Source organism: Festucalex cinctus, chromosome 10 (genome assembly GCF_051991245.1).
Source record: "Festucalex cinctus isolate MCC-2025b chromosome 10, RoL_Fcin_1.0, whole genome shotgun sequence".
NCBI classification, from domain to species: domain Eukaryota; kingdom Metazoa; phylum Chordata; class Actinopteri; order Syngnathiformes; family Syngnathidae; genus Festucalex; species Festucalex cinctus.
The window spans coordinates 25318756-25331806 of record NC_135420.1 but is presented as its reverse complement, the minus strand read 5'-3'; the positions used below and the strand labels follow the sequence as shown (position 1 = coordinate 25331806).

General features: G+C 37.7%; 1 protein-coding gene across 2 annotated transcripts in view; it reads left to right on the top strand.

The window, feature by feature from the left end:
• Window positions 1-13051, top strand: part of sema6bb (sema domain, transmembrane domain (TM), and cytoplasmic domain, (semaphorin) 6Bb) — a 179056-nt gene that overhangs the window by 136970 nt on the left and 29035 nt on the right. For both annotated transcript variants that reach the window (XM_077535552.1, XM_077535551.1), the window contains one exon: window positions 1779-1837. In XM_077535552.1, coding sequence (XP_077391678.1) covers window positions 1779-1837 — 59 coding nt within the window. The remainder of the gene's footprint in view (window positions 1-1778; window positions 1838-13051) is intronic.

The following is a 13051-nucleotide window of genomic DNA, read 5'->3' as shown; positions in this document are numbered from 1 at the left end:
AAACATGGAGTCAATCAAACATGAAACATTATTTTAGCACAATATTTCATACAACTTCTTACATATTAAATATTAATATACAGTGGGTGTAAAATCCAAGTTACTCTCGTGTGTGTGCCTGCGTCAACTGAACACAGATGTCTGTTTGGTTGGTTACGCAATCATTCTTTTGTTGACGTAGCGGCATCCAAACTTGTAGACGGGGGGTTCCGTGATATCTTATTTATCAGGCCATGAATACAAAAACGGATGGGCACCGCTATGAATGATTGATGAAGAACTCTGCGGAGAACGGATAGTCCAAAAAAAAAAAAAAAAAGTGGAACATTTGTTTTCTGCTGGTGAAAATTCATCTTGATATAAATATTACATCATTTTGAGACCAAAGGCTGCCTGAGGTGCGAAATTGAACACGTCGGGGAACACAAATGTGGTCTGAAATATAAATGTTGTGGATATTTCTTTCTTTTTTTTTTTTTTTTTTTAAATAACACAGTTGACTTTCTAGGTTATTCCTTGCCAGAGCAAAAAATAAACACAATCACAAATATAACAATTAAAAGTATGTGATCCCAAATATGTCCACCTTGTTCTGATATTACATTACAGTTTAAATATTGAGTAGCTCAGCTGGTTTTTTTTGCATATTCCATAAATAAAATAATAATAATAATAATGAAAGACACTCCATTAGGTTTTATTCAATATCCATGTGCAGTAGGCCTCTGACATCAATTTCCAGCGCACAATTCGGGTCAATGGCGAGTTTATATTTACACCGTCAATATCTAATGTGAGCAGTGAAATATGCTGACCGAGACATTTTTTTGCAATTCGGCTCATTAAGCCGCTTAATTAAACTCCCCGCGGGTATCCGTGATCTTTAAATTAGAGTTGTGTTTCGGTTATTAGTATCATAATAGAGCCGCGGGGGCGTCTTCATGTTCTTCCATTTTTGTTGTTGTTGTGATTCTATTTACAGTAAATGCTTAACTCATTCACTCGCAGCCATTTTCACTGAAGCAATCCCGTTCGCTCCCGGCTGTGTTACTGGATTTGGACTCATTTTGCAAGGCCCACATAATATTGTGTTCTATTGCTATAAAAACATAGAACCTACCAAAAGAAAGATAAAAAAAAAAGAAGTATATTTCTATTTTCATTTCGCAGCAATTAGCATTAGAATATAGCTAAGTTTTATCATTATTCACAAATCTGCTTAGAATTCTGAGAAAACATCTCGTTTTCATCATGGCCCTTGTTGATCTCTTATACTCTGCTGCCACCTGCTGGCCGTTTTTGTAAATACTACCATTTTTTTCCAACCCGTTCTCTGCATTTGAGAGGCTGCATCAAAGCCTTCTGGATGCTTTAGCATACAAAAACAAAAAACAAAACGTATAATTGCGTCTTGGGACACATAATACATTTAAAATAGAACATATTTATACGTTTTTGGGAGCAAATGAGCTTTAAGAAGTTCGTGTTTGAGAAACCTTTTCTCATAAGAATTCAGTAGTCACGGTGTTAAGTAGAAGATCATATTGAAAAATTTATGTACAATACTGTACCGCATTTAGTACTATAAAAAAAAAATTCAATACTGTAAAAAAAAAAAAAATATTTGAATCTGTGTACCGTTGGATTACTTTATTGGAAAGGGTGTAAATCATACAAATAAAATGATATCAAATATGTTGTTAATTTAATGAATTCATGAATACCATAATGCACAACAATTTATTGTTATTTTTGTGTATTATTATTTTCTCCTCCAGGCTGCCGTTTGAACAAGATGTGGAGCAGGGAAACGTGGCTCACTTGGGCGACTGTGACGGTAAGCGCGCTTATTTTGTCTGCATTTGGCCACAGGTGCCAAAATGAACATCACTCTTGTCTTATTGACTTGACTTGACTTGACTTGACTTGACTTGACTTGACTTAATTGACTTATGGTTTATTTGGACAATCAAGACAAACTAGCCAGAAGTGGCAAAAATATTCAATCCATAATTTGCAATTTGCTTCTTTCGTGACAATCGCATCATGATTTTCTGGTTCAGTGAAAAATAAAACAGTCCAGTATGTTGTATGATACAAGGTTGCAGTTTTTCTGTCGCAGCGCATTGGTCGATGTGCAAAACTCGGTCAAGTTTCCACAAGCACAAAACGTAAAAAGTAGAGATGGGCGAGTACCGATGATACCGGGCTAATTTGAAAGTATCGAGTACTGATGGAGGCTGCCAATACCAGCCACCAAAACGTAAGAAAAACAAAATCTGACATTGAGTAAGTCCTCCTCGGCAAGTTACAGTACAAGTCACATGTTGTTTTTTAAGAGCTAGCTTGCGTTGGCTTGACTTTGATGCTATTTGAATGTGTTCCCGAAGCTTTGCTAACCTGAATTGGCTAACAAAAATGCTAAATTACTTACTTACTTATTTACTGCATATAAAGATGGATGGAGAATTTTTGAAGACCAGAAGTCGCTAGTTTTTAGGCTCGCTAATGACAAAGCGCTACGGATAATTATGCTAGCTAGCCGCATCACACACGAATGTTATCATTTGTGGACGTTGAAAAAGTAATAAAAGTAAAAAGTAAATATAAAGTGAAGCCTCCTAAGAAACATACAGTAAGTAAGTAAGATTCTGTGCTTTGATTCTCGCCACCACTCGCAGCCAACGCTAGCTAGCTCGCTCGCTCGCCAGATGAAACGCAACGCAAATAAACAACGACGAGGCGTCTCTTTCCCCCTCCCGGGAGTCAGCGTCGCCATCCAACACAAAGCCAGCCTTGCTTGCTCTCATTTAGTGCGGGAGCTGGCAAGCGCGCTCCCGCTGTGTGTGTTTTTAGCTGACTTTGTTCTTCTGGCTTGTTTACGCTCTCCTTACATGTACGTGCTCTTTTCGTTTTTGTTCCGTCAACTTGCGGCTAATTATCTTCTCCTCTGGCTGATTCCCCCCTTCATGTTAACTTTTTTTTTTTTTTTTTTTTCCATCTGGCTTATGGAAATAGATTTAGGTTCACCCCATATTATATATGAAGCCATCTACTCCAGATGAGGTTTTTGGATGCTCCTTCCCCCGACACACTCGCACACGCATGAGCCTCACTTTCCTCTCTTTCATCTTGGCGCTAATTCCAGTGCGTGCAAATTAATCCTTTCCTTGTGAAAAAGTTGCCCGAGTTCATGCGGCGTGTGCTCCCTGTGAAAAGAAAAGATAAATATTGGATAAATCAGCACACAAATCCTGTTGGAGATCAGCAACCCCTGTTTGATGTTACGCTCTCACTTCAGATAGCTGTAAAAATCGCAGTTTTGGGGGGGGGACGAGATGCCCAATGCTCACCGTGGATTTACACTAATCTTTTGTAACCATATGTGGCTACTTTAGTTGTTTTTTTTTTCCAAGCTACTAATAGAAGAAAGATGAATTGTGTTACACTCGATTCAGAGTCATCCAATGGCTAATCACGAGCCCTTTTCAAAGTCATTTTGCTGTTCTGTGGTTATTTTTTTTTGTTTGTTTTACATATTACCAATACAGAATATGCATGTGAGGTACCGTTGTTATTGCTTTAGCATCTGTGACTTTGAATGTGTGTGGCTTTAAAAGGCGGGTCCTGGCGAGTGACGTGGGAGTCAGTGAACGAGAGCTTAGTTAGCCGTTTTTAGCTCGTGGTCCCTGGTGGTCACTTGTGGTCATAGCAGCTCGTGTATTTAGGTGTTTATTTTTTATGCTATTTGTTCAATAACGCCGTTGAAAGTAAAACGAAGTGTGAAATGATCCCAAACTTTCCATGTATTTATTTATTTATTCATTCATTTATTTATTTATTGTTTATTTTTTCATGTATAATTGTTGTTGTTGTTGCCTGTGATGTGCACTTTGAGATTCATTTTAGAAATGTAAATTTGATCTTTTTTTAAATTCTTATCAATTATTAATTATTTTTTATTTATTATGATTTATTTAATTATTATTTAAAAAAAAAAAAGAGAGAGAGAGAGAAAAACGAGACTTGCAATTTGGTGAGGGATAACTGAAAAGTAATATCAGTTAGAGTCGTTAAATTTTAAGTATTATGCGCCGGTAACGTGTCTTGAAATTTAAGCTGCCAATCATTGCTGTCACTATTCATCATTTTTATTTTTTTCCCTATCACTTCCTGATTAAGTTTTAATAAGTCCAGCGGGCTTATTAAAACCTATTCATTATGAATGTGCTTTCATATTTCTTTTTTTTTTTTTTTTTTTTTTTTTTTTTTGCATGCGTGAGATAATTTTTAAGCTGCAGAAACTCTGATCTCCTCCTGACTTTTCGTCCAAAGTGAATTCATTTCAGCAAAGTCGTTTGCTGCCTTGAAAATGCAAAAGTGTGCAAAAAGTTTTTTCCCAACGTGTGCTTATTGAGATAAATGAGGAAATGATGAAAGGAAATAGGCGATATTTCATCCTCAGCTTTAAAAAGGGAACTTGTTACTTATTAATGGCGCGTACGCACGTGTTGGTGTCTGCCTGGCCACCCATCAAGTGTGAAATCACACGTACAAGGAAACATTTGTTTTGCACTGTTTTTTTCTTTTCTTTTTTTTTCACAAAAATTAGTCCTTAAGCAAACATGTTTGAAAGTCAGACAAGTTTAGTTTTGTTTAGTTTGTGGTCAGTAAAAAAACGAGGTGTAGAGTTTATGGAGTGAATGACGGCGTGTAAAAAAGTCAGTGTTGCTTATGATGATTTTCTTAACTGCATCTCAATAAATGATTTTTTTTTTTTTTGGGGGGGGGGGGGGCAATTTTCGGTTCTGCTGGTATGATAATTGTCAACATAATTAGAGCTCAATTTTTTTTTTATTATTTATTTTAAATATTTAGGTAATTAAAGCTAGCATTTTTTATTTTTTTTTGCACATTAAATACAATTTGTTTTATTTTTAAACAAAAACAAAACGTTTCATACATTAAGAAACATCTATCATGTTATGGTTAAATAAATAAATAAATAAATAGATAAATAAATAAATGTTAACATTCTCCTTATATTTGAATTCATCTTAGTAAGTCATATTGTCTCATCACATGGGCGCTATTTTTAGAACTGACCCATGTGCTACTCATGTTGTACTTGGAGCTAACTAGCATCTGCTTGCTGGAATCTTTTTTTTATTTTTTTTTTTTTTTTTCATTTTAATCAGAGCAATAAGACATTCATTCAGGTTCACAGTGTCCCTTTCGTCTTGCTCACCCCTCCCCTCTCTGCTCGCCGACCCAGCCAATCGTATTTTTCCCGGCTTAGAAGTCTCTTCCAGCTCATTATTGGTGACTGACAGTATTAGCAGTTATTAAAACCATGGTGAACCGTCAAACTGGTTAATCGGCTTGTGCCAAATTCCCTTTTTTTTCATTTTTATTTATTTTATTTTTTATTTTTTTCACCACTTTTCGGTCGGAAACCGGTGTTTATTTTGGTGAAACCAGCCCATATTGTACTACAGGTTACTAAAGAATGGAAAAAGCTAGAAATAGATTTTAACTCATTCGCTGCCACCACAGTTAAAGTTTTTGACGTCTATAGTCGTCAATGGCACTGAATGTGTTAAGTTAATTACTAGGAAATGGACAATATTTCGTTTAGAAGAGTGACGTCAACAGTGCAGCTGTTTGTCAAACTCGAGCTACATAATGAGCAAATTAGTAGCGGTTGCGAGCCACAGAAAAGTATTGAACATTTACACGATTGCACCCGCGTTGTATCATTCGGCGGCTGCGAGCGGCAGAAGCGCCTGATTGAAATATTTCACAGGCCGCCTGCTACCTGACGTGCCGTTCTTCAAATCGACTTTGACACTTAAAAGTCCCTCGGAGAAGCCGCGAATATAAATCCAGACTCGGCGAGCGACACGTTTGCGCTCGTCTTCGGTCGTAACCCGCCGACGACTCGGCCCCCGACGTTTGTTTGATGGAGACGCGATCGTCCCCGCTCGGATTCACGCCGCACGACGATACGTGGGAGATTTTGTCGCCACGGCAACTTGACAGCACTTTGTCTCAGATGATCTGATCAACTTTTTTAGTGCCGCTTGTCTTTTCATCAGCCTTCTTTTGGATTTTTTTTTTTTTTTTTTTTTCAGCTTCCTGTTTTAGCTGCGAATGTGACAAGCTATAAGACTGACATTTGTTTCAACATCAATAAGATCGGTATGACAAACTGTCAACGGCACGTTAGGATTTGATGAACTTGGCCCAGTATAATTTGTCATTTGTTAGTTTTTTTTTTTCATGGAAAAAAAAATCGCACTTTATTGTACAAATGTGAAAGATCAGAGGTGGGCGGCGGTCTCCCGGTGCTCACCCGACAGCGCAGATGTACGTCCGCCATGTTGAGGGTGTAGTGGGCGACTGGACAATTTTAAATTAAACAATGGCTCTAAACGATTACTCGATTATTGAAAGGGTTGTCGATTAACTTCATAATCGATTAGTTGCCAATGAATCAATTAACTTTGACACTTCTACAATGCACATTACAGATCAAACCGTTCCATTTTCTGCACTTTCAATTTGAAGTAATGTCCTGTTTTTGTACAATAAAAGGATGTAAATTTGATTAGATTCTGGACAATTTGGAAAATGCCACCATAGTTTATCGAGATAAAACAAAATTCCACCAAATGAGCTGTAGTAAGACCGTAGTAAGAAAAGCTAATTACGATTTGACTCATCTACAGTTACGTGGCAGCTCGTTTGTGCAGTCACAATTGAATTGAGAGGTGCCAGTACTATCAATATCTGCAAACGAAAGCTCGCATAGTTGGATTTTCTCTTAACCCTAAAAGACGGTAAGTTCTATTTTGTTTTATGTTTTGTTTTGTTTTTGTTTTCAAAGCTTGTAACTATGTTTTATTTACATACATACATATTTATTTTATTTTATTTTATTTTATTTTATTTTATTTTATTTTATTTTATTTTATTTTATTTTATTTTATTTTCCTATAGCTCAAGAAGTATGGCAGCTATGGAAGCCCATTCCAGCCAGTAAAAAATAAATAAAATAAAATAAAAAATAAACAAATTAAATAAAAAAATAAAATAAAATAAAAATAAATAAAAATAGTTGGGGTTTTTTGCTGTCAGAGGCCTGTTTTGTTTCGCCAGTGGGGATTTATTATTTTTTTTATTTATTTTTTTATTTTTATTTTATTTATTTTTTTACACCGTCAGAAACTGCCAATGAAAAAAAATCCCCCACTGGCGGAAACGGCCTTCTGACAGTGGGGGGGGGGGGACCTTTTTTTTTTTTTTTTACTGGTAGGAATGACCTTCCATATATAGCTAAAAAAATTGACATGACAGGATTTTGTATTCCGCACCCAAAAATGAGTTAAAAACAGCAGTCAGGCCTCACTCAACGAAAATCGCGTCCCCCAGTGTTATCAAAATAATCGCTAGCGAACAGCGCTAAAATATCGAAAAATGTGCAACTTAACCATGCGATCGGTATGAGAACGCCCAAAAAATATACTGTCTTAAAAAAAATTACATATACAGTAGATCTCAAATAGTAATTGGATACTTGGACGTGCAATGTTTATCCAGCCAAAGTCACCAAAAGCAAAGTCGAGCACATGTAGACAAATGGTCTGGAACGTCTCCCTGCAAGAGGCAAACGACGCTTTGATTTGCTTTTGCAGGCTTTTCGCAAAATGTCATTTGCCCGAGTGCTTTATTGCTCGATATAGCCGCACTGCTTCTCTTTAATGTCTCTTCAGTCCAGTCAGTGCTGGACTGATTTGGGCTCTGCCTTGTCATGAGAGCTCAAAGGGAGATGGATATGACCTTGCTTAGAGAGAACCCCCCTCCCCCCCACAATTCCACCCCCCTCCCTCCCCAGCCACGTAGAAGAAGCATCGGCTGCAAGGAGAATCGATTTTCATCTCGTCCCCTGGCCTATGTCACTTAAATTGATATCAAGGGGTGATTCCTCTCGGGGAAGGGGGATGAGGAAGTGGGGGGGGGGGGTCGTTGGTAAATCACATCACCAAGTAGAGAGAGAGATCACAAGAAGAGGGCCAACTTTGAGGATGTGAAGGGTGGGAAGGGTTCGACACATCAGAGGAGAGGAGTCATAAGGGTGAGTGGGGGGGGGAGGAAAAAAAAAAAAAAAAAGAAAGAAAGTGGAAGGATCAAACAGGAAGCCGAAGAGCGCACCGCCCGCTCGGGCCGTCCGTCCGTCCGTCCATCGCCTTCATCCTCCCTCTTCATATATCATCATCTCATCTGCTGCCCCATTCCCCCCCCCCAACAATCTGACAGAAATGTCAAGTAATCCGACATGGCGCACTTGGCACAAAAAAAGTCCGAGGGCCAATTTCATTTCAGGAAGGGAAGCAGGCAAAGGTGTAGCCGCGCTTATTACCTTGTGGATCTGCAGGGGCTTTTCTCCCTGTTTATTAAAATACAGATTGCATCCACACACACGCAGGCGCGCGCGCGCACACACTTCAAATATTAGTATGTAGGGACACGCTGCTGCGTTCTACTAAAGCCTTTTGATCAAAGCGAGCGTTGTGGGAGGGAACATTTGGATGGGAAAAAAAAGATGATGACGTATGTTGTTGTTTTTTTTTTTTTTTGTTTGTTTTTTTTTTTTTTTGCATGTGTGAGCCTCATCATCACAAAGTAGCTCATCAAGCGGGCTCAAGTGACGCAGCTGTTGCCACCAAAAAAAAAACAAAAAAAAAAACAGAACAATAAATCATAAACACGCTCCCACCAAAGTCAAACATTACAAAAAGCGAATCTCGCCTGATTTTGGAGGTTGTTTTTTTTTTTTTTACGGCTTAGATGTCCAAATTTATTTATTTTTTTTTCAATACTCGCAGTTGAGCCTCCATATGTTTTATTTTGGATGTAATGCCACTGTCAACCACTAGATGACAGCACACAATTAAGTGCAACGTGGTGTAACTTTGAAAGAAGAAGAATGAAAACAGGAAGTACTTTGAGCTCGGCCTAGTTTTTGCTGAAGATTATTGGAACGTGACCTGCTGAAATCATACTTTAAACGGCGGTACGTTTATTTGATAAAGTACATCTTTGGGGATGATTATTGATGTATATTGTCAGATGATAACATTGTGTAAACGGGATTTGTTTACTTTAAATACAGCGAAAATATTTTTTTGATATTTGTGTGGTATCCATGTAGGTAACCTTACTATTTAAATGCGTTTAAATACTCGGCGACAATTATGCCACACAGCTGCTGCAGAACAAGGAAGTAGTTTTACAACATTTCTGATCTAGGCATGGGCCAATTTTAGATTGTGATTGTATGATAACCGTGATCCAAAATATTGCGGTATCACGATACTACAATTACAGTCCTTTAAAAAAAAAAAAACATAAAATCTATATTTGAGTAAATAAAAACAGTATTTTTCCATTGATCACAATCTATAGTTTTAAACAAAATATAGAATTAGAATTCTTCTGAGCAAGTCACTGGTGAGCGACTCGACCAGACCCGTGGGCTACTCATGTCATACTTGGGGCTAACTAGTACACACCGGCACCGTGTTATTGAACGACAGCATTAGCGGTTCTTAAAACCTTGACTTTTTAAAAACTTTTTAAAATGGGCCCGTGCCTCGTCAGATTGGCATAGCTTTGAATTAAGTTAATATTGCGTGAATATAACCGATGAACTGAGGACGGGCCATTGGTGTCGATTTGTGGGAAAGAAAATAGTTTGACCATATTTTGAAATAGGAGATTTCCGCTAGACAGCGACAATATGTTTAAAAATAACAAGGGAGTATTCAAATATGCTATTTCTATATCACAGATTTCACTTAATGAACATAATGATGGATTACTGTAAAAAAAATAAAAAAATACTGTTATTAAATGAAAACATCTGTGACAGCGTCACTCCAATCCGAACACGATTTTCTTTGTCAAGGCAGACTGTCACCCATCTTTTGTATTGGATCTCGTTAGTTTGCGAAGGTTGTCTAGTTAGGAGCAGGTTGTGAACCCCCACCCCACCCGCAAGCCGCCTCCCACCCCCGTTTGTGTTTGAGCAAGCGACCTCCAGTAGCGGCAGACAAGCCTGCCAGCCAGCCAAACTCAGACAAAATTCCCTTTTAATGATGTTTGAGCTGAACAGAATTCTGCCAACTGACTTGCCGACCTTTTTCTCCCTGTTTTTTTTTGTGTGTGTGTGTGTGTGTGTCTGCGACGTGTGCGCGTGTGCCCCCGTGTTTTTGTAATAGAAAGCCGCCAACGCAAACACGGTAATGACTCCAATTTGATTCAGGCGTGGACGGACGCTACAAGATGTCACATCCACTTAAGGGCAGGTTGTCGCCGCGTGACGTGACCGTCGGCTGGACCTGTTTTTTTTTTTGTTTTTTTTTTAAATCATCATCATCATCATTCCAGTTCATGACCCGAGCTGACAGGCTTGAACGTGGAAAACGCTTTTAACCTGCTGTGGGAAATTTTGTCAAAATCCATGCCGGGTAGAGTGAAAGCCCAACTGCAAGTAATTGATGCTTGATGCCAAGAGATGGCAACACGTATATTTATTTATTTCTTTATTTATTTATTTTTTATCAATGGCACCAAAGCAATTTATAATTATTTCTAATTAGTGTCAAAATGATAATAAGACATTTTTATTTTATTTTATTTTAGAGCAGATTTTTGTTGTTTTGAATGAAAAATAAATTTTGCTTGAATATGACCCAAAAAAAGACAGTCTTTTTTTTGGGGGGGGGGGTAATTTTAATTACCATTTTTATAGATTATTTTTTTTGGAGTAATTTTAATTACCATTTTTATAGATTTTTTTTTGTTTCTTTGTTTGTTTTTCTGATTTTTTTTCTGTTTCTGGAATCTTTTTTAAAATATATTTTTCTGTTATTAACAAAATATAAAACAAAAAATTATTTGAAAAACAAACCAATTTTTTAATTTAAAAAAAATCTAATAAAAATCTGATATTTTTTCATGCCAATGTAATACACTTCATACAAACCAAAAACAGAAGAAAAAATATTCTGAAAAATATAAATATAGAAAAAAATATTTTATAAAGCCAAAAATAATTTGAAAAACAAAAACAATTTTTTTATATTAAAAAAATACTCACAATCCAAAAACAGAAGAAAAAATATTCCGTAAAAAAGAACAAAAAAGAGAAATACAGAATTTTTTTTATTTTTATAAAACAATAAATTGAAAAACAAAATCAATTTTTTCAATTAAAAAAATACTAATAAAAATCTGAGATTTTTTTTTCAAGTCAATGTAATACACTTCTGTGAATAATGCAAAAAAAAATAATAAAAAAATCAGCAAATTTTGTGTGTATCAAACTAATAGCCCTTCAGACTAACCAGTAGCCAAGAAGTTCTTCAAAAAGCTTGTTGACCCCTGCTGTACAATATGTGACTGTGCTAAACTCCCGCTCTCAAAAAGCGCTCGCACGTCACGTCGTACCCTTTCAGCCGTCGCAGAAGGAAGCAATTAAGGTGTCGCGAAAATATTTTCCTGAAAGAAACAGAGCTCTTATTTTGACTGGAGCGGCAGCGGGAGGCAATCGCTCGATAATTGAGGTCCTCCGTCGCCGTTGGACGGGCGATTCCTTTTGTTTTGCGGCGCGCCGTTAAAGGTGCACAACTGCCTGTTTTTCTTGGCAGCTCCAAGTTGTGTGCGGCTTGTTGCGCGCAGGAAAGGGAATTTGTCGTCAAATTTACGGCGGCGGTCGGGTCCAATTCCGCTCTAATGGTTGTGGTTTTGGAGGCGGGCCTGCGCGAGGGCCCTGTAAAGGTGACGGTGGCTTCATATTGATGTTTGCGGTTGGTAGAAGCAGACTGGAGCTTAATGATGGATGTGTCGCCTCCCAAACGTGACACGGCAGTAATCTGATCATTTGTGTTTTTATGACTGGGACTTTTTTTTTTTTTTTTTTAACATGTCATTTCTTTGGAGTCAGATAATGGCGACAGTAAAACCTCACTAGCAGGGCTGGGCTGGCACAAAAAAAAATGAAAAAAAAATCGAGCCTGGCATTTTGGCTTATTGGCCCGCTGGCACGGCCCAGCCAGACTCTTGCCTAACATTTAATTGTGCCACTGATGTTTCCATTTGCTATCTACGTTAGACATTGATAAACAGACTGGTCCCTCTAATCTGTGAGCCAGTCTCTTGGGGTCAAACGTAGGAAAATAATAATTAAAAAGCACTACGTTGAAAAGGGCCCGGCCCACCGGGCATCTGCCCTGTATGTCAGATGGCCAGTCCAGTGGGATGGGAACTACGGATCTATTCCAATAGTTTATAAAAAAAAAAAAAAAAAAAAAAAATGGAAGTAATTTCCATTAAGAAATATAGGGTTTCCACCCCACCCCCCAAGAAATAGTGGTAAAAAAAAAAAAAAAAAGATGAACCGACGGGGCTACTTATTTTTCATCAGAAGGAGCAAAATGAAATCTGCCGAGCAACAAATGAGCATGCCAACACGTATATCATTAATATAGACTATTTAACTATTTTCTTCAATTCTTTTCTTTTCTTCTTTTCTTTTTATTATATATTGCAAGATTGCCATCCATTCAGTTTTTGACCACAACTTTTTTCATGCTTGTGTGCAATTTTTTTTTATTTTTTTATTTTTTTTTTTGCTGAAGGATTTTTTTTTTTTTAAAGGTATGAGTAGTAAGATGAGTTTCAAGGACTCTTTCATCAGACTCGTTAGTCTCCAGCTTCCCCACAGCGGGTGCCCGCCGCACGAAGCTCTCGCTCTTCTTTTGCGGGACACATCAATAAAACTGGGCTCTTTGTACACTTTGTCTATGTCGCAAATCAAAATCCTCTCTTGTATTTTTCGGCCTCAACTCTCTCTGCGTTTCTCTCGCTTTTCACACTTGTAAATTCGCACGTCACCCTCGGACACGTCCGCATCGATCCCGCTTGCTCTCGCTCGTCTCGCTGCTGCGATTATGACTGATCGTTGTGTCATGGGGGGAATCAGAAG